The following is a 26628-nucleotide window of genomic DNA, read 5'->3' as shown; positions in this document are numbered from 1 at the left end:
AAATTTTCTCCTAAGCATAGTGTATTGTAAATTCATGAAATTAATCACATATCCTCAGACTGTATTGTTCTGTGTATGTAATTTTTTATGAAGTGTTTGAAAGCTGCTCTTAAAAGATAAAAAAAAAAAAAAATCTATTTTTTACTGTAACTTTAATAAATTGCCATTAAATCATCGTTCAAGATATCATAAATCCGTCCGCAATGAAGCATCTTCAGTATCTTGGAAGCATGTGAAAAAATGTTTGGTGTGAATTTTTGGTTTCTGCTTGGGAGGAGTATGAATTTGTTTACAGCCCGTTTAAAAAAAAAAAAAAACACATAAAAAAAAAAATAGCCGATTTCCTGTTGGTCGTAACTAATGACTGTAAATTAGAAAGTTGTCCGGATTAATAAGAACAATTTATGTACCGAGTTTGGTGTCTGTAGCTATCATTATATATATAATCATTAATAATTATATACCATTTAATGTTGATCAATATTAATTCCAAAATGTGTTAATATATTATTACATTTTAAAGTTTATCTTTTGAACATGACTATTTTTCTAACATTAAAAAGATTAATAAATGCTTTAAAAAAATTGTTCTTTGTTAGTTCATACTATCATGGAAGAATTAACATGCTGTAAAAATATATTTTTCATTGTTAGTTCACGTTAATTAATGCATTTCCTAATGTTAAGAATTGAGACCTTATTATAAAGTGTTATCAAAATCTTTAATGATTTATAAGCATTTTTTTAAGATTTTAAAAAACAGACCCTCTCTCTCTCTTTCTCTCTCTCACCCACTGCCTCAATCCACACAGTCACTGACAGCCCACCCCACCCCCACCCCTCAATCAGAGGCAGACTGGCAGGAGCTCTCACTCAGCAGTTTAATAACTCTCTGATAGTTTTTTAATTTTCTGCTCTCCATAGTGTATTGTAAATTCATGAAATTAATCACATATCCTCAGACTGTATTGTTATGTGCATGTAATTTTTTATGAAGTGTTTGGAAGCTGCTCTTAAAAGATAAAAAAAAAAAAAAAAATCTATTTTTTACAGTAACTTTAATAAATTGCCATTAAATCATCGTTCAAGATATCCTAAATCCGTCCGCAATTTAGCATCTTCAGTATTTTGGCATCATGATAAAAAATGTTTGGTGTGATTTACGTGTTTCTGTTTGGAGGAGTATGAATTTGTTTACAGCCTGTTTTAAAAAAAAACCCACTTTAAAATAAATATAGCCGACTTCCTGTTGGTCGTAGCTAATGACTGTAAATTAGAAAGTTGTCCGGATTAATAAGAACAATTTATGTACCGAGTTTGGTGTCTGTAGCTAAAACTAACCCCCCCATTTTTGACAAAAGGTGGCGCTATAGAGTGCCTCTTCCACGCCCGTTTATGAGCTTTTTCCAGTGTCTAACTATCATTAATACTGATATGTGTGTTGAGTTTCATGACATTCTAAACATGTTATCTGCCTCAAAATCACCAGAAACGAATTTTCAACTTTGACACGTTGCCATGGCAACATAATTTTAGATATCAATATTCCCTTCACAGTTTTACATCGGCCGTGTTTTGACATTATTCTGGTGAAGTTTGAAGCAAATCGAGTAAAAATAAGATGCTGAATTCAAAGCATTTTGAAAATGACACACTTCCTGCAGCCAGTTGGTGGCGCTATAACTTTCAGTCATAATAGTCACATCTATCCGATCGGCATCATACAACGAACAAACCACTGAAGTTTGATCTACATCATACAATGTATGTGGACGTTATTAGGCATTTCCTGGGTCTCATTTTTCGCCATAACTTCATCGCCTCGCCACGGGCAAACCGTTCGACATATCAAAAATATCTTCGCAATTTAGCGTCCCCAATGTCTTGAGATCATGTTCACCGAGTTTGGTGGCAATCGTATGGAAATCCTCAGAGGAGTATATCAAATTCCAGAGCATGCGCTTTTTAAACAGCCCTGAATAGCCGACTTCCTGTTGGGCGGAGCCTAAGACATGCAGCGTGAAAGTTGTTCGGCTCAATGAGTTCTATATGTGTACCGAGTTTCATATGAATACGTGCAAGTATGTGTGAGCTATACATCAAGCTTTCTGACAATCTTCCAGGGGGCGCCGTAGAGCCCCTGTGCCACGCCCGGGTCCCAGCGTCTGTGGCGTCCTAATGGCCGCAGGTTCCAATGTGCGTGCCAATTTTCAAGAGTTTTCGGGCACGTTAAGGCCCCCAAAAGTACCCGGATAGTCGAAATAAAAAATAATAAAAAAAAAAAAAAAATATATAGCTGCGAGCAGCGATGACGGGCCCAAGCCGTCAGCATACGCCATCCCGGTGGCATCGATAAAACGGTGCCCAGCGAGCACAAGCATCACAGTAACCCTCTGGCAGTTTGGTTTTAAGGGATACGGCAATTAAAGGGTTATTCCAAACCATCAACTCTGTGAAACACACACACACAGAACAACATATAAAACTTTAAATTCTGTGAAAATATATTTTTCATTGGTAGTTGATGTTAGTTAATGCATTTACTAATGCTAACAAATGAGAAATTATTATAGTTACCAAAGGTTTTAATGATTTATAAGCATTTTTTAATGATTTATTTTTCCATTAACTAACATGAATAATTTATTCTAACACAAATGAATAAAGTAAAACATATATTGTTAATATTTAATGTTATTTGTGAATTAACCAATGTTAAAAACAACATTATTTAACTGTTGTTAATTTACATCATTAATAAATATATACCATTTAATGTTTATCAAAATCAATTCCAAAATGTGTTAATATATTATTACATTTTAAAGTTTTATCTTTTGAACATGACTATTTTTCTAATATTAAAAATATTTTGTTCATTGTAAGTTCATTGTAAGTTCATACTATCAATGAAGAATTAACATGCTGTAAAAAATATATTTTTCATTGTTAGTTCATGTTAATTAATGCATTCCCTACTGTTAACAAAAGAGACTTAATTATAAAGTGTTATCAAAACCTTTAATGCTTTATAAGCATTTTTTAAGGATTTTATTGAGAAGTTTAAACAGACCCTCTCTCTCTCTCTCTCTCTCTCTCTCTCTCTCCCTCCACACTCACTGAACTCACACAGTCAGTCACCCACCCAGTCACCCACCGCACACATTAGAAGCACAGAGACAGGAGAACTCTGATAGTTTTAATTTTCTGCTCTCCATAGTGTATTGTAAATTCATGAAATTAATCACATATCTCAGACTGTCTTGTTCTGTGTATGTAATTTTTTATGAAGTGTTTGGAAGCTGCTCTTTAAAGATAAAAAAAAAAAGTGTTCTTTTTTACTGTAACTTTAATAAATTGCCATTAAATCACCGTTCAAGATATCCTAAATCAGTCCGCAATGTAGCATCTTCAGTATCTTGGAAGCATGTGAAAAAATGTTTGGTGTGAATTTTTGGTTTCTGCTTGAAGGAGTATGAATTTGTTTACAGCCCGTTTAAAAAAAAAAAAAACACATAAAAAAAAAAAATTGCCGATTTCCTGTTGGTCGTAGCTAATGACTGTAAATTAGAAAGTTGTCCGGATTAATAAGAACAATTTATGTACCGAGTTTGGTGTCTGTAGCTATCATTATATATATATATATATATATATATATATATATATATATATAATCATTAATAATTATATACCATTTAATGTTGATCAATATTAATTCCAAAATGTGTTTATATATTATTACATTTTAAAGTTTATCTTTTGAACATGACTAATTTTCTAACATTAAAAAGATTAATAAATGCTTTAAAAAAATTGTTCTTTGTTAGTTCATACTATCATGGAAGAATTAACATGCTGTAAAAATATATTTTTCATTGTTAGTTCACGTTAATTAATGCATTTCCTAATGTTAAGAATTGAGACCTTATTATAAAGTGTTATCAAAATCTTTAATGATTTATAAGCATTTTTTAAAGATTTAAAAAAACAGACCCTCTCTCTCTCTTTCTCTCTCTCACCCACTGGCTCAATCCACACAGTCACTCACACAGTCACTCACACCCCACCCCCACCCCCACCCCTCACTCAGCTGCAGGCTGACAGGGATCTCTCACTCAGAAGCAGTCTAAGTCTAACTCTCTGATAGTTTTCAAATTTTCTCCTCTGCATAGTGTATTGTAAATTCATAAAATTAATCACATATCCTCAGACTGTATTGTTCTGTGTATGTAATTTTTTATGAAGTGTTTGGAAGCTGCTCTTAAAAGATAAAAAAAAAAAAGAAATGATCTTTTTTACTGTAACTTTAATAAATTGCCATTAAATCATCGTTCAAGATATCCTAAATCCGTCCGCAATTTAGCATCTTCAGTATTTTGGCATCATGATAAAAAATGTTTGGTGTGATTTCCGTGTTTCTGCTTGGAGGAGTATTAATTTGTTTACAGCCCGTTTTTAAAAAAAACCCACATTAAAATAAATATAGCCGACTTCCTGTTGGTCGTAGCTAATGACTGTAAATTAGAAAGTTGTCCGGATTAATTAGAACAATTTATGTACCGAGTTTGGGGTCTGTAGCTAAAACTAACCCCCTCATTTTTGACAAAAGGTGGCGCTATAGAGTGCCTCTTCCACGCCCGTATATGAGCTTTTTCCAGTGTCTAACTATCATTAATACTCATATGTGTGTTGAGTTTCATGACATTCTAAACATGTTATCTGCCTCAAAATCACCAGAAACGAATTTTCAACTTTGACACGTTGCCATGGCAACATAATTTTAGATATCAATCTTCCCTTCACAGTTTTACATCGGCCGTGTTTTGACATTATTCTGGTGAAGTTTGAAGCAAATCGAGTAAAAATAAGATGCTGAATTCAAAGCATTTTGAAAACGACACACTTCCTGCAGCCAGTTGGTGGCGCTATAACTTTCAGTCATAATAGTCACATCTATCCGATCGGCATCATACAAAGAACAAATCACTGAAGTTTGATCTACATCATACAATGTATGTGGACGTTATTAGGCATTTCCTGGGTCTCATTTTTCGCCATAACTTCATCGCCTCGCCACGGGCAAACCGTTCGACATATCAAAAATATCTTCGCAATTTAGCGTCCCCAATGTCCTGAGATCATGTTCACCGAGTTTGGTGGCAATCGTATGGAAATCCTCAGAGGAGTATATCAAATTCCAGAGCATGCGCTTTTTAAACAGCCCTGAATAGCCGACTTCCTGTTGGGCGGAGCCTATGACATGCTGCGCGGAAGTTGTTCGGCTCAATGAGTTCTATATGTGTACCGAGTTTCATATGAATACGTGCAAGTATGTGTGAGCTATACATCAAGCTTTCTGACAATTTTCCAGGGGGCGCCGTAGAGCCCCTGTGCCACGCCCGGGTCCCAGCCTCAGCGGCGTCCTAATGGCCGCAGGTTCCAACGTGCGTGCCAATTTTCGAGAGTTTTCGGGCACGTTAAGGCCCCCAAAAGTGCCCGGATGATTGAAATAAAAAAAAAAAAAAAAAAAATAAAAAAAAAATAAAAAAAAAAATAATAATCCTTAGAAGAACAATAGGGCCCTGCGCCTTACTGGCTTGGGCCCTAATAATAATCCTTAGAAGAACAATAGGGCCCTGCGCCTTACTGGCTTGGGCCCTAATAATCCTTAGGGGAACAATAGGGCCCTGCGCCTTACTGGCTTGGGCCCTAATAATAATCCTTAGAAGAACAATAGGGCCCTGCGCCTTACTGGCTTGGGCCCTAAAAATAATAATCCTTAGAAGAACAATAGGGCCCTGCGCCTTACTGGCTTGGGCCCTAATGATGTCTGTAAACTGTAAGAGTAAGCGTCATTTTCACTGTTTTCTGAAGAAAGTGTTTTTCCTATTTTATTGACTTATTTACCCGCTTCAGTTAAGCACCTTTGAATTCTATATTGAGATTTTCTCTTTGGGTAAGTGCTTCTCTTTCTCTTGTCTGCAGATGTCAGGGATCTCAAAAGCCTAAATCCTGCAACCAGCCTTTAGACCAGGGGTCATCAAACTTGAGCAGAGTTTAGCTCCAACTTGCCTCAACACACCTGCCTGGAAATTTCAAGTATACCTATGCTGCGTTCAAGTCCTCCTGGGACGTTCGTACTTACGAGTTGACGTTGAAGTCGTTATTACGATGTCGGGTGCGTTCAAGTCACTTTGGTCAGAAAAAGATGGAGATTTAACTTTTCTACATAAAATTCAACAATTTTTTATAACTCTACATCTACAAAATATTGAATGAAGAATGTGCATAATTGTGTTTTTTCTCTCAGGTGATATAAACTGAATAATCATATATTATATTACAATTATACAATAATATAATATTTTGTATATGTAACTTAGTTTTATTGTACATTACCTAAAAAATCCTTTTATTCAACTTTACCGACGCTGCATATCTTTAGTCTTTGGCAATCATTTCATCCGACACGTTTTTTTTCACTGACATGCCCCCAATTCGGAAACTCTGGGCTTAAAGAAAATTTTGAGCTCCCCACTCATAATAACGACTTTGTGGTGGCGTTCATGTGCGTTCAACTCGTAAATGCGATGTATCCGACATGACTTGAACATGTGTTTGATAAAGGTTGGAGCTAAACTCTGCAGGACTCCGGCCCTCCAAAACCGTACTTGGTGAACCCTGCTTTAGACCATGTGTCAGTTGCTTTAAACTCAATCTTAACTTGTTGCATGCGATAGTCACAACTGTTTCTATTTCAGTTCTGTCTGATTTTAGTTGTTTTATTTTTTGTAGCTGCACATTATGTGGATGGGATAGGTAAAACACCTGATATGTGATGGTGTCTTTTTAATATGTAGCCCTGTCTTAGAATAAAGGCTTTTTGCTTGTTTACTATGTGAGTGCCTGGATGTGGATTTTTGTGTGTGTGTGTTTTGCAACAGGATCTACTTACCATTTTTGATAAGAGATTTACTTACATGACTTTTATCATAAAGAGTCTGTTCATGGACAACAGCTTGAAGTTAAAGTCTTTAATTCAGATCATCATAAACCGAAAGACCTTCTTTATGATAAAACTTTTGTTGTATCAGGTGCAAAACATCATTGGCACAATCGCTGTATTAATAGGTTACTGATCACAAACTTGCTTGTTTTCCTCATGTCCCCTCACCCACATGACAAAGTTTATCTCTATCAACAGGCTACATGAGATACAACACAGTGTGTGGCATAAAATGGGCCTTTGTTCCCACAGCATCAAATGAATCAACTATAGAATCATATTAGTAGTTGAATAAAGTGATTTTGTTTGCTTACAGTGTCAGGGTATTTCTCCTGACTGACTGTTATTGTCTTCACACTTTGAAGATTCATTTACACGTATCTGTGGTCTTTGAGACATTATAAATGATGTATTTTAAAAGACATTATAAGTGATGCATTGTGATTATGGCTTAATGAAAGGGTTCTGAGGCACGCGCCACTCATTACCATAACAACAGCAGAGCCCTCGCGAGCGTCACAGACCTCAAACACGCACACACAACCATATGTAACAATGAATGGAAATTATTTTCAAGATTTAGGTGCAGTTGTTCTTAACTATTCGATATTCCAATATTTTTTATTAATCCCGCAGGCCTAATACTGTGGGGAAAATAATAAACAGGTCTAGGCTATATGTCAGAAAATAGTTATTAATAAAAAGTGGAATGGCTGCAACAGATGTCGGCTGGGTGAGTTCGGCCGGTTTGTGGCGGACAATAAGTGACCATGTGCCGCCTGTTAACATACAGCTGTTGGAGCTGACCCACACAAAAGCGTCATCATGATATTTCCCCACCCATCCTCCAGAGCAGCCTGAGCGTCTCAGCATACTGCACAACAAAACACACACATACACACACACACACTCTTGTGCCTGCAGACACAAAGAACATTGCAAGTAAAAACTTATGGCCTCCCCCTGCCCGCACGCGCCACAGCGACCACACTGATTGTGTGTGTGTGTGTGTGTGTGTTTAGGGGACAGAGGAAATCATTAAAAACAGAAACGTGTGCAAGAAGCCTACAGTATATCACTCAGGAACCATAAAAAGTGAAGCCATGAACATGGAATATATATTTTTATTCAATGATAAAAATATAATAATTTTATAAAACGCCCATGTTATGATTGGTTATATTTAATTGGTTACATAAAAATGAATAGCCTAATGAAACTATTTTTTTTTCAAGGTGAAAACGATTTTTTTCTAAATCGTTTCAGAAAAGTATATGGTCTCGTGGTTTTTATTTTCAAACAAACCTCACAAACGTGCTTTATTTAGGATCCTAATGCACTCTGAAGCATGTAGAGCATAATATAATACTTATAGGCTACTACCAAAACAGCTTAATTAGCCTAGGTGATGTAAAGGTGCAAGTATTTCTATTTGTTTTATTTTTATTTCTAGGAAGCATTTTGTACCTACTGGAAATATTTTCCATAGAGGCTCATTGAAGACAAACGTAAAAAAAAACAAAAAAACACTAGGCTACAGATCGTCCGTATAAGTAGCCTAATCTATGCATATAATTATAAGAATAATAAACTAATTCTGAAATTCGACATGTGTAAAACTTGCTGTTTGCTAAATTTATTTTGAATACCTCACAAAATAAAGGAAGATTCATCAGGTTTTCATACTTGAGAACTGTGCCCATCTGGTCTGTATCACTGTAATTAAAATTCCCTGTTCTGATACAGGCAGCTAACTCCATCAACACCACTGCCACATGCAGCAGATCAATTTAATCAGGCCAATATTATACCATATGTCCCCGCTGACGTCAGGTGCAGGGGGGCAAGGCGTATATAACGGCGTCCATTCATCAAGACATTCAATGAAGACGAACCGCAAGCTCTGAACAACGAAGAGGACCTCTGAAGACACAGTGGACTTTTATGGACCTGACGAGGCTTTCGTACCAGGACATCAAACTGTTTTTTTTTTCTTAATCTCCAAACACTTTGAAGCTTGGGAAGTAACGGATGAAGATACCTGTGGGTTCTTGTAATAAAGTTCAGGATTAACTGAGCGAGATGGCGCATCTGTCTGTGTACTGCCTGCTGTCTGTGTCGCTTTTGCAGTTGGTAAGGAGCCAGTTCAGGGCTTATACTTCGTTTATCATTTCATTTTCTCTTTAATGTGAGTTTCTAGATATTTGCCCCTTAGGTATAGTGTTCTGTTTATTATTTCCAAATTTTTCATAAGTCACATACGGTTTCTCTATTGGTGAACAGGTGGCTTCATCGGGTGTATTTGAATTAAAAGTTCACTCGTTCAGCACGACACGCCGCTTGTGCAGGAGGACGCGAGACTGCAACATCTTTTTCAGGATTTGTCTGAAGCATTCAGAAGACGTTATCTCCGCTGAGCCTCCGTGCACCTTCGGAACCGGACAGACAAACGTCCTGCGAGCGGACCAGAGCTCTATAGGCAGCAGCGCAGCCATCCGGGTGCCTTTCCACTTCAAGTGGCCGGTAAATTTCATTACGCATTAGATTAATTTAGTAAAGAAAAACATTTGTAAACAATATTCCAGTGTTTCATGGTGTATTTAGTAAAATTAACATACTTTACATTACTGTCTATTACCTCAGATGCCCTTAAGTTTAACACTTACTGTAAGACCATAATGCAACAGTCTGAAACTGTCAGTTCATAACAAACATGTGACCCTGGACCTGGTCTTCTTTTTTTTTTTTTAGATTTATACATCCCATAAAAGCTGAATAAATAAGCTTTCCATTGATGTATGATTTGTTAGGATAGGACAATATAACTATTTGAAACAACAATTTGAAAATCTAGAATCTGGGGGTGCAAAAAAGTCTTAATATTGAGAAAATCGCCTTTAAAGTTGTCCAAAAGGAAATTCTTAACAATGCACATTAATAATCAAATATTAAGTTTTGATATATTTAGGGTAGGAAATTTACAAACTATCTTCGAACATGATCTTTACTTAATATCCTATTGATTTTTGGCATAAAAGAAGAAAAAGAAAACTGTAATTTTGACCCATACAATGTACTGTTGGCTATTGCTACAAATATACCCATGTTACTTATGACTGGTTTTGTGGTCCAGGGTCACATATAAGTGGAAGACAATGGAGAATGTTTGCTTCTCAGTTTCAGCAAAGATGATATGATACGTTTTTAACATCTAAAATAACATCTTGTTCTTTTCAGGGGACATTTTCTCTTATTATTGAGGCATGGAATGCTGAGTCTCCGAAAGAGCATCATGACTACACAGGTGGGCTACACAGTATGATGTAAAGCAAATATACAGAAATAAAAGATTTTTTTTTTAAATTCAGATATTCTTTCAAGCTTAAATTTTTACTTTATTTTTCCACAACAGAGAATCAAAACAACCTGATCAGTCGTTTAGCAACACGAAGGCGCTTGGCGATTGGAGAAGACTGGTCTCAGGATGTTCATTTTGGAGACCAGAGTGAGCTCCGTTACTCGTACCATGTTTTCTGTGATGAGTTTTACTTCGGTGAGGCGTGCTCGGATTACTGCCGTCCTCGTGACGATACACTGGGACACTACACCTGCGATGAGAACGGAAACAGGGAATGCCTGGAGGGATGGCAGGGAGACTACTGCTCTGACCGTGAGTACCACGTGTGTGTCAGATGCTCAGAGGTCTGTTTAGTCCTTTGGGATTGTATGTCTAGGACTCTGAAAAGAAGCTGGGCCACTCCCTTTCCTGATCAGTCTGTATTTATGTGTGATTGTGGTTTGTGTGTGTTGGAACCTGAGCAGCAGCAATACATCCCCTTATCTCTCCTATCTTTGTGTGCATGTGTGTCTGATGGAAGCTGAGCTTCTCCTCTAGAGCTTCTACACTTCTTTTGTTCAGCCGAACAAAGAAACCCAACAGATACATGCTAGAGGGTCGTTCTCTGTGTGTGTGTGTGTGTGTGTGTGTGCACGCTTGTCACAGCTCAAAATACAAAAGAGTGCATTATCTCTGTCAGCTCACCAGCTGCTGGCCCCAACACTTAACACACCCATTCATCTGCCCTCTCCAGGGGGCGTGGTGTGTGTGTGTGTGTGCGCGTAACCCCCTCTCTGTCTCCTCCCATAGCCATCTGCTCTTCAGACTGCAGCGAGCGGCACGGTTACTGCGAGTCACCTGGTGAGTGCAAGTGTCGTCTGGGATGGCAGGGGCCGTCCTGCAGCGAGTGTGTGCATTACCCGGGATGCCTACATGGGACCTGCTCGCAGCCATGGCAGTGTGTGTGTAAGGAGGGCTGGGGAGGCCTCTTCTGTAACCAGGACCTCAACTACTGCACCAACCACAAACCCTGTGCTAATGGCGCCACCTGCACCAACACTGGACAGGGCAGCTATACCTGCATCTGCCGGCCAGGATATGGGGGCACAAACTGTGAGCTGGAGATTAACGAGTGTGATTGCAACCCCTGCAAGAATGGTGGCAGTTGCAACGTAAGTCCATGCTCACATGATAATAATAAAACCATATTTATATATAAACAATCATGAGTTAAAAGTATATACATAATAATAAAACTATATTTACTGTATATGTAAATCAATTTAGAATATTTGAAATGCTGCACACACACACACACACACACACACACACACACATATATATATATATATATATGCACACTACATTTTACATTACATGCAATTTTAGTAGATGCTGCATGTTGCATGTTTGTTCAAAAATAGAATCGTTTGTTCAAAAATAGAAACATTTGCACACTCAGCTTTGATTTAATGTAATTTATTTAAAAATAATATTAATGAAAAATTAAATAATGGTAAAAACAAGTTTGATTGAGGTTAAGTAAATATGCTCTGATGTGCTTTATGTGCACCGTGGATTCTGAAGATCAAAAATTATTTGAGACCTGAATGATGTTTACACTTTGCTAATATCTGTATCTTTCTCCTTCCCTGCAGGATTTGGAGAATGATTACTCCTGTACATGTCCTCAGGGATTCTATGGGAAGAACTGTGAGATCATTGCAATGACATGTGCGGATGACCCCTGCTTTAACGGAGGGACGTGTGAGGAAAAATTCACTGGTGGCTATGTCTGCCGCTGCCCCCCAACCTTTACCGGATCCAACTGTGAGAAGAGACTGGACCGCTGCAGCCACAAACCTTGTGCTAATGGTAAGTGTTTGTGCTGGACATTGCATCAACAAAATGTGTTTTACTTTAAAGTTGTAGTTCACCCAAAGGTAAAAATTCTGTCGTTTACTAACCCTCATGTTGGATTTCTTTCCTTTGTGGAACACAAATGGAGAGGTTTTAAAGAATGCTCACACTGCTCATTCAATGAAAGTGGTTGGCGAACACAGACTATCAAGCTCCAAAATGGACAAAAAAAAAAAAAAAAAAAAATCAGTAAAGTAGCATATATGACCCTTACAATAAGTCTTCTAAAGGTTGTTTTATTTGAGGGGAAACAACTGCAATTTAAGTATTCTAAAAATCTTGCTTGACAGCTGTGGTCACCATTCACTTTGATTCACTAAAAAAGCAGCTTAGACTTTCCACTAAGCGGTTTCAGTTCTAAACATTTTTACGCAATTATACCCATGTACATGTGCTACTGTTACAGTATCTGTTACACTTCCTCTCTACTACACCTGCTCATATGTGACCCTGGAGCACAAAACCAGTCTTAAGTCGCAGGGGTATATTTGTAGCAATAGCCAAAAATACATTGTATGAGTCAAAATTATAGATTTTTCTTTTATGCCAAAAATCATTAAAATATTAAGTAAAGATCATGTTCCAAGAAGATATTTAGTGAATTTCCTCCTGTAAATATATCAAAGCTTAATTTTTGATCAGTAATATGCATTGCTAAGAACTTCATTTGGACAACTTTAAAGGCGATTTTCTGCATCCTCAGATTCCAGATTTTCAAATAGTTGTATCTTGGCCAAATATTGTCCTATCCTAACAAACCATAGATCAATGGAAAGCTTATTTATTCAGCTTTCAGATGATGCACTTGACACTTATGACTAGTTTTGTGGTCCAGGGTCACATATATAACCTCTTCTCTTTTCTGTTGTAGGCGGTGAGTGTGTGGATCTGGGTGCTAGTGCTCTGTGCCGCTGTCGCCCTGGTTTCACCGGCCCTCGCTGTGAAACAAACATAGACGACTGTGCCCGATACCCGTGTCAAAATGCCGGAACATGCCAAGATGGCATTAATGATTACGCCTGCACCTGTACACTAGGTTTCACTGGTAAAAACTGCAGCCTCCGAGCAGACGCTTGCCTCACAAACCCATGCCTCCATGGGGGAACGTGCTACACACACTTCTCCGGGCCAGTGTGTCAGTGTGTGCCTGTGTTCATGGGTCCAAACTGCGAGTTTCCTGTGCAGGGAGGTATGGAGCTGATGGCACCCCGGGTTGGACGGACCTCACCTTCAGCGGTGGCGGTGCCATGTGTGTTAGGTGTGCTGGCTGTGTTTTTGGGAGTGTGTGTGGGACTGGTGGTGATCAGGAGGAGAAGGCATAGACTGCGCAGACAGCAACTATGTGATTCTGTGTTTAATGATTTGGAGACGGTGAATAATTTAGACAGGCAGAACTATCCCTATGACAGAGACTACAGTCAGGTGAAACCCTGCAACACCGAGGGCAGAATTTCATTGGCGGCTTCTCACACACTGTCTGCTGGGCAGGACTTCCTGTGGAGTGCTGGGGGAGGACTTAGATAAGGCAACACACACTTGTACACATGTATACACTAATGTAGACAAATGAGCATAAACACAGACACACAAACTCACATGCAGGGATAAGAATTTGGATGTAGCACTTGCTTTTGTCTTAATTATTATGAATGAATGAATGAATGAATGAATGAATGAATGAATGAAGTATGTAATGACTGTATAAGGGATTGGACCTTTGCCATCTGTATAGGTGGAAGACTCTGTAAACCAAAAACCAAAAGAAATAAACAAGCACATCGTTGTGCTGGGCTTTGTGAATCTGTATTTCCATATGAAGACAGACACAAGCCCTGAAAGCTGAAATGGACTTAGGTTGCAGAACTCTATACACAGAGAACTGATATCTTTATACAAAGATAAAGAAGTGAAAATAACTCTATACAAAGAGAGCTAAGTAAGGAAATACCTCTATTGAAAGAGAAAGAAGTTAAATTGAAGAGCAGGTTTAGGTTGCTCTCTATTCAAACTCTTGTCTTTGTGTAGGACTCATTAGAACAACTTTTTTTTTCTCTTTTATAAGAATGAGAATATCACTTTTGTTTATTTGCCAGGATGTTGCCAGCAACACGTGTTTTAATAATTTTTTTTTAATAATAAATTAATAAAAATGTGGAGAGAAAGGAAGCAAGCAACAGTCAGGAATATGATTAAACTATGTTCTTAAGACCAAATTGTAAGGTTTTGTATTGCGTATTAAGCAGTGTGTTGTCTTCCTCGACTGATACGGGGAAATGTGTCATTCCTTCTTAAATGTTAAATTACAAAAAAAAAAAAAAAATAATAATCAAATTTTCTTCAATGGGGTTTATGTCTAATGAATGTTTATTTCTTTTGCCAGATGTTTCCTACTAATTTAATCCAAAATTGCCTAAGTTTCTATTTTGCATTTTTGTACTTTTGCTTTCAATCATTGTCTTGTCTTTGTAAAGAATTTATGTTAATTTATTTTGTATATGTCTTTGTTACTTTAATGAAAGAAAGACATTTTATAAGAAACGCCTCATTCTTTGTTCTTTTACAATGTTTGATCATTAGAACATCATTTCGTCTTCAAAATTTAATTTTTTCATAAAAAAAAAATTCTAACGTCATTATCTGTATCTTTAAATATACCATTAAATACCAGAGATGTTATTAATGTGCCATTAAAATAGCAGAAATTTAGTTAAAAAAACGAGCATCTGACTTTGTTCATCCAATCAAGTTGAGCGCGCGCCACTCAGCGTTCAGCTTCTTCTGTCCGCGCGCTCCTCAGCGAGCTCATTCTCAAGACAAACACAGACACATGTATCATGGCTGAGGAGATACATACCGGCCATTCTCCGGATTTTGACAACGCTCCAGAGCACGGGATGAACTTGCATAAGCGCCAATCACGCGTAACGGTAAAATACAACCGCGATCAGCTTCAGAAAAGGTTGGACGTGGAGAAATGGATCGACGGAGGGCTAGACAAGCTGTACGAGGGCAAGGTGAGTGTCCACACGCATCCTCACAGGTGCAGCTGGTGCAGAGTTCACGCTGGAAACTACAGGTTGATTACCTCTGGAAAAAACGATTTTAATGGAAGAACTTACTATAGCGCCGTGTCAATGTATTTCTAAATGCTGTGGCATACGTTATTTTGAAACGTTTGGCTGCAGAAATGTGCAACAGTTCTGTAAGAGCCATTTAAGTGTTTGTTTATTTTTATAGATGTGAAATAAGTTATTGTTTGGATTAAGTAACTGTTAAATAATTGCATTTAAATAATTTTATATGTTTCATATAAAGATTGAAAATGATGATGTCATTTCCGGCAAGGACCGTTAGAATTTGTTTCATGCAAGAATGGAGCGACACAGTTTTTTGACCGTGTAACTTATCCAGTTAATTTTTGTTAATAAATCTTGTAGAAAAGGAAATTACTGGACTTTTTGAAGTTATTCGAGTTCAATACACGCTCACACGAAGGAGAAGCAAAAGAAATCACAAATAGAATGGATTGCCATCACATTGTTTAGTCAAAAAACTCGCTCTGAGGAGATGGAAAACGAAACTAAAAGTGCGGGGATGCAGCGCTTGTGAAAAGGACATCGCTTTATTCTCCGGTAAAAAAAAAAAAAAAAACTGTAAAGAAGTGCGTCGCCGCGCATTGAAGTTCTGTTCTGCAAACGAGGTAATGGACTTTGAATCGGCTATAAGATGAATCAGTGCATGTTTGAAGAAGCTGGAATGCATATGTTTGATGCAGAAAAGTATTACGTGTACTTTTAAACGTCTGCAAACAGTTTGTGCATTGGTGGAATTATGATGGCTGAGGGAGGAGAGGATGACGTTGCAGTTTTTGAACACAAGAGAGTGTGTAAACCCACCGAAAGAGCATTAGAAGAGCAACTTCACAGACGCATTAGTTTGAGAAGAGCAAAATTATCTGCTCTTACCAGTAAGATCAAAATCATCGAAGGGTTAATGATGGATGATGGAAATCTGCAGAATGTACAAGATCTGATGCGACTTGAATTTGCACAGTTGATAACTGAGTTCACTGATTTAAATGTACAAGTTAAAAATCTTCTGCCTGAAGATGAAAAGTCTGCAGATCAAACAAATTGGTTTGAACCTAAAATGGATTCCTTGAGGCTTTTTATAAAGAAAACTAAAGATTGGATGGCTGCTGTTGGTAATAAAGGCCAAAATAGCCATGAGCTGGAGGATGATGTCACTCCTCAGGACAGTGTCTCGCAGATATCTGTGAACAGAATTGAATCAGAACGGAAGTGTGATTCAGATGTTAACAGTGGATTAAGTTCCCCCTCAGTATTGTCTGCATGTGCACAAGAAGAATCAAAACGTGCAGCTTTGATAGCAAGAGCAGCAGCTTTAAAGAAAAAACAACAACTTGAAATTGAAAAGATGCAGCTCAGCGCAAAAATGGAGGAACTTGAAATTGAAACGGCGCTTGCAGAAAGCAACGCTAAATTAAAAGTATTGAAAGAGTATGAGCGTTCAAAGGATGGTAGAAGCAGCATACAATCTAAGCAAAGAAAAGGAATACATCTGAAGCAATCAGAACTGAAAACAGAAGAAAGAGACTATTCAACTTGTCATTCAGCTGTGGTGAAAGGTAGAACAAATGCCATTTCCAATTCAGTATCTCTTGCAGCACCACAATTAGGCACATCAGAAGACACGGGCCACAGTGTTAATCGTCAAGCAAATGACAACATTATTCAGGTTATGCAGAAACAACATGACTTGACGGAATTGCTTGTTAAACAGCAACAACAAGTTCACCTTCCTAGTAAAGATATCCAAGTGTTTACTGGGGATCCGTTAACCTACAAATCCTTCATCAGGTCCTTTGAGCATACCATTGAAAATAAAACAGACAATGAAAAGGACAAACTATATTATCTAGAACAATATACTGCAGGAGAACCACAAGAACTCGTCAAGAGCTGTGAATATATGCCATCAAGCAGAGGTTTCAAAGAAGCAAAACGACTTCTCCAAAGGCATTATGGAGATGAGTTGATCATAGCAAGGGCTTATATCGATAAAGCTTTAAAGTGGCCTCAGATCAAGTTTGATGATGGTAAAGCCTTGAGAGCATACGCTCTGTTCCTGATTGGTTGTCGTAATACATTGGAAGATGGAGAGTCTATGGAAGAAATGGACAATCCTACCAATATGAGAGCTGTAATCTCAAAGTTGCCATACAAAATGAAAGAAAGATGGCGATCAGAAGCTTTTGACATTAAAGAAAGAAAAGGAGTAAGAGCTAGATTTACTCACTTAGTTGACTTTATTGACCGTCAGGCAAAAGTGGCCATGGACCCACTCTTTGGAGACATACTGGACAACCGCAGTGTTGTAGCAGTGAAGGCGAACCAGAAAGAGAAGTATCCTAAGAAAGGAATAAGTAAGAGTAGCTTTGCAACCAACATTAGCATGGAAGAAAGAAGGCCACCAGATGTGTCAAGAAAACAGGTCAGTCCAGTCAAGATCATCAACGCCTTTGAGAAACCATGTATGTACTGCTCTAAAGGTCATGCTCTCGAGTCATGCAGTGAAATCAAGGAGCAGCCACATAAGGTACGTGTGGAGTTCCTGAAGTCCAAGGGCTTATGCTTTGGATGCTTAACTCAAGGCCATCTTAGCAAGATGTGTAAAAAGAGAATGGAATGTAAGGAATGCTCCCAAAGGCACCCAGATATTCTACACATTATGGAGGACCATAAAGGTACAAAAGATGCCGAATCATCGGACAAAAAGATCTCGTGTGCCCAGGTCTCTCTTAACCATCAATCAAGCAACTTCTTAGAGTCTGCAGGAGATAACTGTGTGTTGTCAATAGTGCCAGTAAAAGTCAAGTCAAGTAAAAGTGACAGATACGTGGAGACATATGCTTTCCTGGATGCAGGAAGTACAGCTACTTTTTGTACTGAAGAGCTGCGAAAGAAACTGAACCTGAAAGGGAAGCCAACTCAGATTCTACTGAGCACTATGTGTCAAGATAAGCCAGGAGAGCAGAAGCTAGTAAACAGTTTTATCCTCACAGACCTGGAGGTGTGTGCCCTGGAAGACACAGAGTACTTTGAGCTTCCTAAAGTCTTTACACACTGCAACATTCCTGTTCAAAACGAGAACATTCCTAAACAAGAAGATATCAGCAAATGGCCCTATCTGAGTGAAGTAAGCATACCTAGTATTAATGCAAATGTGCATCTTCTAATTGGAGCCAACAATCCAAAAGCGATGGAGCCATGGTACATCATAAATAGCCAACAAGATGGACCGTATGCCGTGAAAACTGCATTGGGTTGGGTCGTGAGTGGAACCATTAAGAAAGAAAGCAACGCTGCAGAAAGGTCAAAGGTGCCACACCATACAGTTAATCGTCTCTCAGTGGAAGAAATAGAGCATTTGTTGATTCAACAGTATAACTCAGACTTTCCTGAACGCCACTATGAAGAAAAAGAAGAAATGTCACAAGAGGACAAACAGTTCTTGAGGTCAGTGCATGAAAATACAAAGTTTGAGAATGGGCATTACTGTGTGAAATTGCCTTTGAAAAACGAATCAGTCAAAATGCCAAACAATCGATCTGTAGCTGAACTGCGTGCAGCTAACCTGAAAAGGAAGCTTCATAGGAACTCAAGTTTGCTTGAAGACTACAGTGACTTCATGAAGAGCATTATAGAGAAAGGATATGCAGTTAAAGTTCCCACAGAACAGCTTGATCGCGATGACAACAAAGTATGGTACATACCACACCATGGGGTGTACCACCCCAAGAAAAAGAAAATTAGAGTGGTCTTTGACTGTACCGCTTCCTTTCAAGGCATGTCTTTAAACAGCCAATTGCTACAAGGTCCAAACCTCACAAATACACTCATTGGTGTGCTCACCAGATTTAGAGAAGAACCAATAGCCATGATGGCAGATGTGGAGTCGATGTTCTATCAAGTGAAGGTTCCTGAAGATGATGCAGATCTGCTTCGCTTTCTTTGGTGGCCAGGTGGCAATTTGAATGCACCTATAGAGGAGTACAGAATGATGGTGCACTTGTTCGGGGCCACATCATCACCTAGCTGCGCCTCTTACGCACTGAGAAAGACCGCAGAAGACAGAAAAGATGTAGCATCTAAAAAGGCAGTTGAAACAGTTCTGTACAATTTTTATGTAGATGACTGTTTGAAATCAGTGAGCATAGAAAAAGAAGCTATTGACTTAGTCAAGGGTCTAAGAGACTTGTGTTCTGAAGGAGGTTTCTGTTTAACAAAATGGATAAGCAACAGCAGAAAAGTATTATCGTCTATCCCAACAGATCACAGGGCCAGTGGAATAAAAGACCTCGACTTGGATCAGGATTCTCTGCCCATCGAGAGAGCACTCGGCATGCAGTGGTGCACAGAAAATGATACCTTCACTTACAATATCCAGGTCAAGGAGAAGCCATTCAGCAGAAGAGGTATTCTTTCAGTCGTCAATTCAATTTACGACCCTCTAGGCTTTCTGGTGCCGCTCATCCTACCAGTCAAACTCCTCTTAAGGGACATGTGTAAACAAGGATACGGATGGGATGAAGAGATTGATGGCAAGCGTGCTGATCAGTGGGTCAGATGGTTAGAAGATTTAAATCACCTCTCAGACTTCAAAATCCAAAGGTGCGTAAAACCAGAAAAGTTCGGAAACAAAATAGAGGCACAGCTGCATCATTTCTCTGATGCCAGCGAGAACGCTTATGGCACGGCAACTTATCTGGTACTTACAAATGAACTAAATCATAAACATTGTTCTTTGTTAATGGGGAAGTCAAGAGTTAGTCCACTCAAACAAATCACAATCCCCAGACTCGAATTGACAGCAGCAGCAGTAGCCGTCAAAATGGATAAAGTTCTAAGACAAGAACTTCAAATCCCACTACAACAATCTGTTTTCTGGACAGACAGCACTACAGTGCTCAACTACATTGGTAATGAAAGTGCTCGCTTCAAAACCTTTGTAGCAAACAGGGTTTCACAAATACGAGATGCTACCACTCCATTGCAGTGGAGGTTTGTCAAGTCAACTCAGAATCCTGCAGATCAAACTACTAGAGGTTTCAAAGCAAAAGATTTTGTTCAAGCAGAAACATGGGTGAAAGGGCCTAACTTTCTGTTGAAACCAGAAGAAGAATGGCCACAAAGACCAGATCAAATGAGTCCAGTTTCAGAACAAGACCCTGAAATCAAAAGTGAAATCAAAGTGAATGTTCTCAATGTCAATGAAAGCAGTGACATTATGAGCAAGTTAACTGGTTACTACTCAGACTGGTTTCAATTAAAAAGGGCAACAGCATGGATGCTAAGATTCAAAGAAATGCTGTTGCAACTATGCAAAACAAGGAAACAACTTCAATCATCCAATGCACAATTAGAGGAAGGCCCAGAAAAACAAGCAGCCTTTCTACAGGATCAAATGCAAAAATACAGATCAACAGTGAGAGGAAAGTCATTGAGCCTGGAAGACCTAATTCAAGCAGAAATTCAACTCATTCAGTACAGTCAGAAACAGCACTTCTCAGAAGAAATTGAGGCTTTGAGAAAGAATGTTCCTGTTAAGAAAAGAAGTTCACTGTACAAGCTTGACCCTGTGCTTCAGGATGGAATATTAAGAGTGGGTGGTAGGCTCAACAAGGCAGCCATGCCAGAAGAATCTAAACATCCAGTGATTCTTTCGAAGCACTCCAGAATTTCCACTCTCATTCTAAGTGACATTCATCAAAGATATGGGCACTGTGGACGAAACTACCTGTTATCTGTGCTTAGACAAAAATTCTGGATCCCCCAAGCAAACTCAGCTATTCGAAAGCTGATATACAAGTGCTCAGTTTGTCGCAGACTCAATGGAAGAGTTGGAGAGCAAAAAATGGCAAGCCTGCCAGAAGACCGCTTGCTACCGGATAAACCCCCATTTACAAACGTGGGTGTCGATTACTTCGGACCCTTTGATGTTAAACGGGGTCGGAGTACTGTGAAAAGGTATGGAGTGTTGTTCACTTGCCTAACAATTAGAGCAGTGCACATTGAGGTAGCTGATAGTTTGGACACTGACTCATGCATAAACGCTTTAAGGCGCTTTATAAGTAGAAGAGGACAGGTGTCAGTTATGCGCTCAGACAATGGCACAAATTTTGTTGGTGCTGAAAGAGAGTTGCGAGAAGCACTGAGGAAAGTGAACCACAGTAAAATTGAAAATGCCATGATGCAGAAAGGCATTAAATGGATCTTCAACAGTCCAGCTGCTTCCCATCAGGGTGGAGTGTGGGAGCGTCAAATCCGTACAGTAAGAAGGATACTGGGTGCTCTCTTAAAAGAACAGTCAATCAACGATGACAGTCTTCACACCATCATGTGCGAGGTGGAAAGCATAATTAACAACAGACCAATAACTAGTGCATCAGACAATCCGAATGACCTTGAGCCTCTGACGCCTAACCATTTACTGTTGTTGAAAACTCAAACCGACCTACCGCCAGGTCTCTTCAAACAAGAGGATCAGTATGCAAGAAAACGCTGGAAACAGGTCCAATATTTTGCTGATTTGTTTTGGAGCAGATGGACTCACGAGTACCTACCCATTCTACAAGAGCGCAGTAAATGGGTAAGACCTAAAAGGAACTTTGAGTCAGGCGATGTGGTGTTGGTGGTGGACAGTTCTTCCCCACGCAATTCATGGATGATGGGAAGAGTAATAGAAACCTTGCCAGACTCCAGTGGAGCTGTACGCCGGGTGAAACTACAAACTAAGACAAAAATATTAGAGAGACCTGTAAACAAATTGTGCTTAATTCAGGAGGCAATTTAGGAATGCCAGATAACTAAAAATGAAAGACAAAGAAAATGTAAAAGAACTAAGTTACCATTTCTCATTTAAAATGTTAAAGTTTAACGGCTCTTAATATGTGAATATATAGATGATAATTGGTTTGTCATTTGCCCAACCAATTAGGGGCCGGATATGTAAGAGCCATTTAAGTGTTTGTTTATTTTTATAGATGTGAAATAAGTTATTGTTTGGATTAAGTAACTGTTAAATAATTGCATTTAAATAATTTTATATGTTTCATATAAAGATTGAAAATGATGATGTCATTTCCGGCAAGGACCGTTAGAATTTGTTTCATGCAAGAATGGAGCGACACAGTTTTTTGACCGTGTAACTTATCCAGTTAATTTTTGTTAATAAATCTTGTAGAAAAGGAAATTACTGGACTTTTTGAAGTTATTCGAGTTCAATACACGCTCACACGAAGGAGAAGCAAAAGAAATCACAAATAGAATGGATTGCCATCACAAGTTCCTTCTCTAAGAAGCTGACCACAAACGTTTATACATGTAACTCTCGAAATCAGTTTCAAATACGCATATTCACTTACTTTTCTCTTCAGTAAATTCATGATTACAAGTGTTATCTTTTCTGCATAGTTGAACTTTACAAACTAAAGTTATCTTGTTTTGTCCATGAACGTGTATGCATGGCTCAGCTTTTGCTTTACAAATGTTTGTAGAGAGGATAAGTATCTAAAGAAAAAGAATGATACTTCAAAGCATGAGAAATAAGTAGGTTACATGAAATACAGACATTTTACACCACTTGATGAAATGAAAGGTTGATAACACATTTGTCTTTTTTAAAGTGTGTATTTGCATCTCCTTATGCACTTTTAAATGGAATGAGGGGAGCCATTGTTCTGCAAGTCTCACATTTATAAACAACATCCTTTGTTAATGTAAGTGTGTGATGGATGCTATGCCATTAATACGTTTGACAGAACAATATTAGTTGTTGGATGATGTTAGATATGTTGGCTACCCATAAAAGGTGAGAAAGACCAGACCTCTGGAGGTACCGGGGGAGGATCTGGTTTACTTGGTTCTATCGCTACCTTACATGGGCACCTCCTAAGAAAACAGTCAACGGCAGCTGCAGGCAGGAAGTTTAAACATAAGCTGTGTGTGTAGCGAGATGCTGTCCCACAGTAAGAGACTCTTGGGAATTGTGCTATGTGATCTGTTATCTCGATTTCCTCCTCAACTTGTGTAGGAGAACTTTTCCCACTGAGATTATGGAATATTGAGAAGATATTCTGAGACACTGAAACTGTAGGCTGCTGAAAGGTCAATGAGATATAACGGGCACTGTTATGAACTGAATACTGTGTGATTGTCAGATTTACAGTTATATTATTAAAATATTATATTATTATTACAGTTTATATATATATATATATATATGTCAGTGTCTTTTCTGCAGTATTTTATTAAATTCTCATAGCTGCTGTTTTTTTATGTTTCTTTTTGGGAATGGATTATTATTTCAACACCCTCAATAAATTTTGTTGTTTTGTTTGTGTTTATTTTGGAGGACATGCCAGAAGACGTGAACATTGATGATTTGTTGGATCTCCCAAGTGATGAAGAGCGAACACACAAACTACAGGTCCCATAATCCTCTTCTCTCTCTTACACCACATGCATTAAATCAATCCTTTTATCCAAGAGTTACTTACAAAAGAGTGACAAAAGCTATTTGTCAAAGAGCCAACAACATTATTAGACAAAACGATGCAGGAGAAATGCAGAAAATAAATGGTGTTTTTTTTTCCCAATGCACTGGGAAAATCTCTCACACATGGCAGGAAAATTAAATAAAAAAACCTTCTAGAGAAGAACAAAACAGCTTTAGTTTTAACATTTCTGATTGTGTTGTTGCCCAACACATTAGTGCTCGAATAATACATTTATTTATTCAAAATATTAGAAATTCTTTCTATTTTTAAAGTTTGTATCTCCCATGAAAATAACATGTAGAAGATGGGACCATTGACCTTGAGGTCAGCGGCCTGACATTCTACTTTTAGATGAAGATGGTGAGTGGATGCCAGAACTTTTATACCATGTCCCTTGACCTGAGTATTTGCAGGGTCCCCCCTTTTCAACATTATTTCCTGAAATGAGGCCCACTCTCATTATCCTGAATGACAATACAGAACCATTAAGGCTTTACTACGTGCACATTAGTTTACAGAGTTGTAAATACTCTTAGTAATATTGACTTAAGCTAATTTAATAGAATTACATTTGGATAAAGTTATTGAAAATGACAATCAAGAATGAATTTGTTTGTTTTACAGATTCTTCTGCAGACCTGCACCAGCAGCACTGAGGTAATTTTCTCAATCCTTCCATCCGTAAATCCTTCTTGTAAATCCTTATGTTTTTCTTTTTCAATCTTTCTGTCTACTCATCTTTAGTACCCCTCTATCGACCTCTCTTGTTTTCTCATCCTACGTCTTCATCCCTCTTTCCCGCTCTCTCTGAGGAACGCTGCAGTGGCTGACACTCCCTTCCACGCATTTCTCATAGTGATCACAATGAATGAATGATTTGTTCTTTTTCTTTCCCCATGCCCCTATTTCTCTCTCAGTTAGTACAAAGCCATTCTTTCATTGGGTCTCTTTAACAATGTTCACTCTCAGCCTTTTAATTAGTGTATGTACATTATTGTTACTATGTGTGTATGCGCAGAAGGTTGTATGCCTCTGGGTAAGTGAAGTGACAGTTGAAGTCGAAGTGCTGACACACCATGGAAAATCAGTAGAGAGGAACGTGGCATTTACCTCCCACACACACACACAAACATCTGAAAACGTAATCAGTTTTCACATTTGAGACATACCAGGACACAATTCTCAACATTTTTAGTTTGATTAAGACACGGCCAGAGGAATGGGGGAAAAAAATGCATTTTGGAGAGGTGTTTTAAAAAAAAAAATTTTTTTATTAAAGGTTAAACATATTGTAACTTTTAGAATGCTGTGTCATTAGATGCTGCAAAAGACACAAGATGCGCACAGTGGTCAAACACATCTGTCTAGCTTGTTTACATTGAAAAACAATGGAAGAGTTGCACACTGGAATGGAAAAACTCATTGTGTAAATGGCCCCTAAAAGTGTAAACAAAAACTGCTGGCTGGTACACATACACATCTGCAGAAGATATTTAAGAGTTTCAGATAGTTAACTCTGAACAACCAGTAGATAAATCAAGATTATTTCTGCGTGTTATATATTTTACAGCATATTTTCTATATTTTGTTTTTCAACACGCGCTCTAATTATGGAACATACTTCTTATACAAGATTATGATGAAACATTACATCTACAATATAATTAGTATTTTGCATTAACCAGTTTGTGTGACAGGAACACTTGACTATAATTTGAGTATTTACAAAGTTTACAGTATGTTCTCCTAAATTGCAATGTGCAAAAATTTACAAACATTGTCATGCTTATTATGCACAAGTTCTTAAAGGGGAAAGGAAAGGGAAGTGGTGTGTGGCCAAGTATGGTGACCGATACTCAGAATTTGTGCTCTGCATTTAACCCATCCAAGTGTACACTTAGTAGTGAACACACACCCGGAGCAGTGGGCAGCCAATGCTGCGGCGCCCGGGGAGCAGTTGGGGCTTCGGTGCCTTGCTCAAGGGTCTCACCTCAGTCGTGGTATTGAGGGTGGAGAGAGTGTTGGTTATTCACTCCCCCACCTACAATCCCTGCTGGACCTGAGACCCAAACCTGCGACCTTCAGGTTACAAGTCCCACTCTCTATCCATTAGGCCAGGGACTTCAAGTGTGTACACCTAGATTAAGGTTATTCTATGTGTGTGTGTTCAGGCTTTTATTACTGAGCTGTTGCAGAAGCTGCATGGTCTCCATAAACAGGAAGAGCTGCAGAATGAAGGAATTGAGCATCCCTGTCTCCACACTTATCCCCATCACCATGGCAACATCCATCATCACAGAGGCAACCATCAACATCCAACACATCAGACACTGTGATTGCATCCAGTTTGGATAATTGCGCTCACTGGACTGAGCTCCCTAACACAGACTCAGGACACACATATGATGTATCCAACTAGCAACTCTGTAACTGTGAGGTGTTTGTTTACAAACTCATAAGAGTGGTATATTAACAGTGTTCAGTAGTAAAATTCCTCATCACTGTTGGTAAGTAATCTATGCAGTAGCATTAATTTTGGGTTGCTTGACTCGTTTAGGATTGATTAGTGAAACTAGCAGTATGTAAGTTTAATCTGGTCATATTGGTTGTATTCGTATATCTTCGTCCCCACAAATTCACACTACTATACTAAAACATTTTAACAATCACAGGAAAGTACCAAACTGAATAGTTATTATATATATATATATATATATATATGAACATATGGTTAAAGTTAATAATGTTTATGAATTGAAGATTTTATGCAATAAATGTTTAATA

At 38.3% G+C, this 26628-nt stretch overlaps 2 protein-coding genes across 2 annotated transcripts; both read left to right on the top strand.

Annotated features, from left to right (window-relative positions):
• Positions 1 to 8888: 8888 nt before the first annotated feature.
• On the top strand, positions 8889 to 14795 carry LOC306869219 (delta-like protein B). The gene is made up of 7 exons (XM_079415889.1): positions 8889 to 9139; positions 9290 to 9529; positions 10244 to 10310; positions 10419 to 10676; positions 11154 to 11515; positions 12002 to 12218; positions 13135 to 14795. The coding sequence occupies exons 1-7, from the start codon at positions 9089 to 9091 to the stop codon at positions 13785 to 13787; spliced, it is 1848 nt and encodes a 615-aa protein (XP_079272015.1). The 5' UTR covers positions 8889 to 9088; the 3' UTR covers positions 13788 to 14795.
• A 2662-nt stretch (positions 14796 to 17457) lies between these two features.
• LOC306869245 (uncharacterized protein) lies at positions 17458 to 26254 on the top strand. Its single transcript, XM_079415925.1, has 4 exons — positions 17458 to 21935; positions 23700 to 23774; positions 24469 to 24501; positions 26016 to 26254. The coding sequence occupies exons 1-4, from the start codon at positions 17460 to 17462 to the stop codon at positions 26178 to 26180; spliced, it is 4749 nt and encodes a 1582-aa protein (XP_079272051.1). The 5' UTR covers positions 17458 to 17459; the 3' UTR covers positions 26181 to 26254.
• Positions 26255 to 26628: the final 374 nt, after the last annotated feature.

Source organism: Barbus barbus (genome assembly GCF_936440315.1).
Source record: "Barbus barbus genome assembly, chromosome: 5".
Classification (NCBI taxonomy): Eukaryota; Metazoa; Chordata; class Actinopteri; order Cypriniformes; family Cyprinidae; genus Barbus; species Barbus barbus.
The sequence above is the reverse complement of the archived record's forward strand: the minus strand, read 5'-3'. Positions and strand labels throughout refer to the sequence as shown.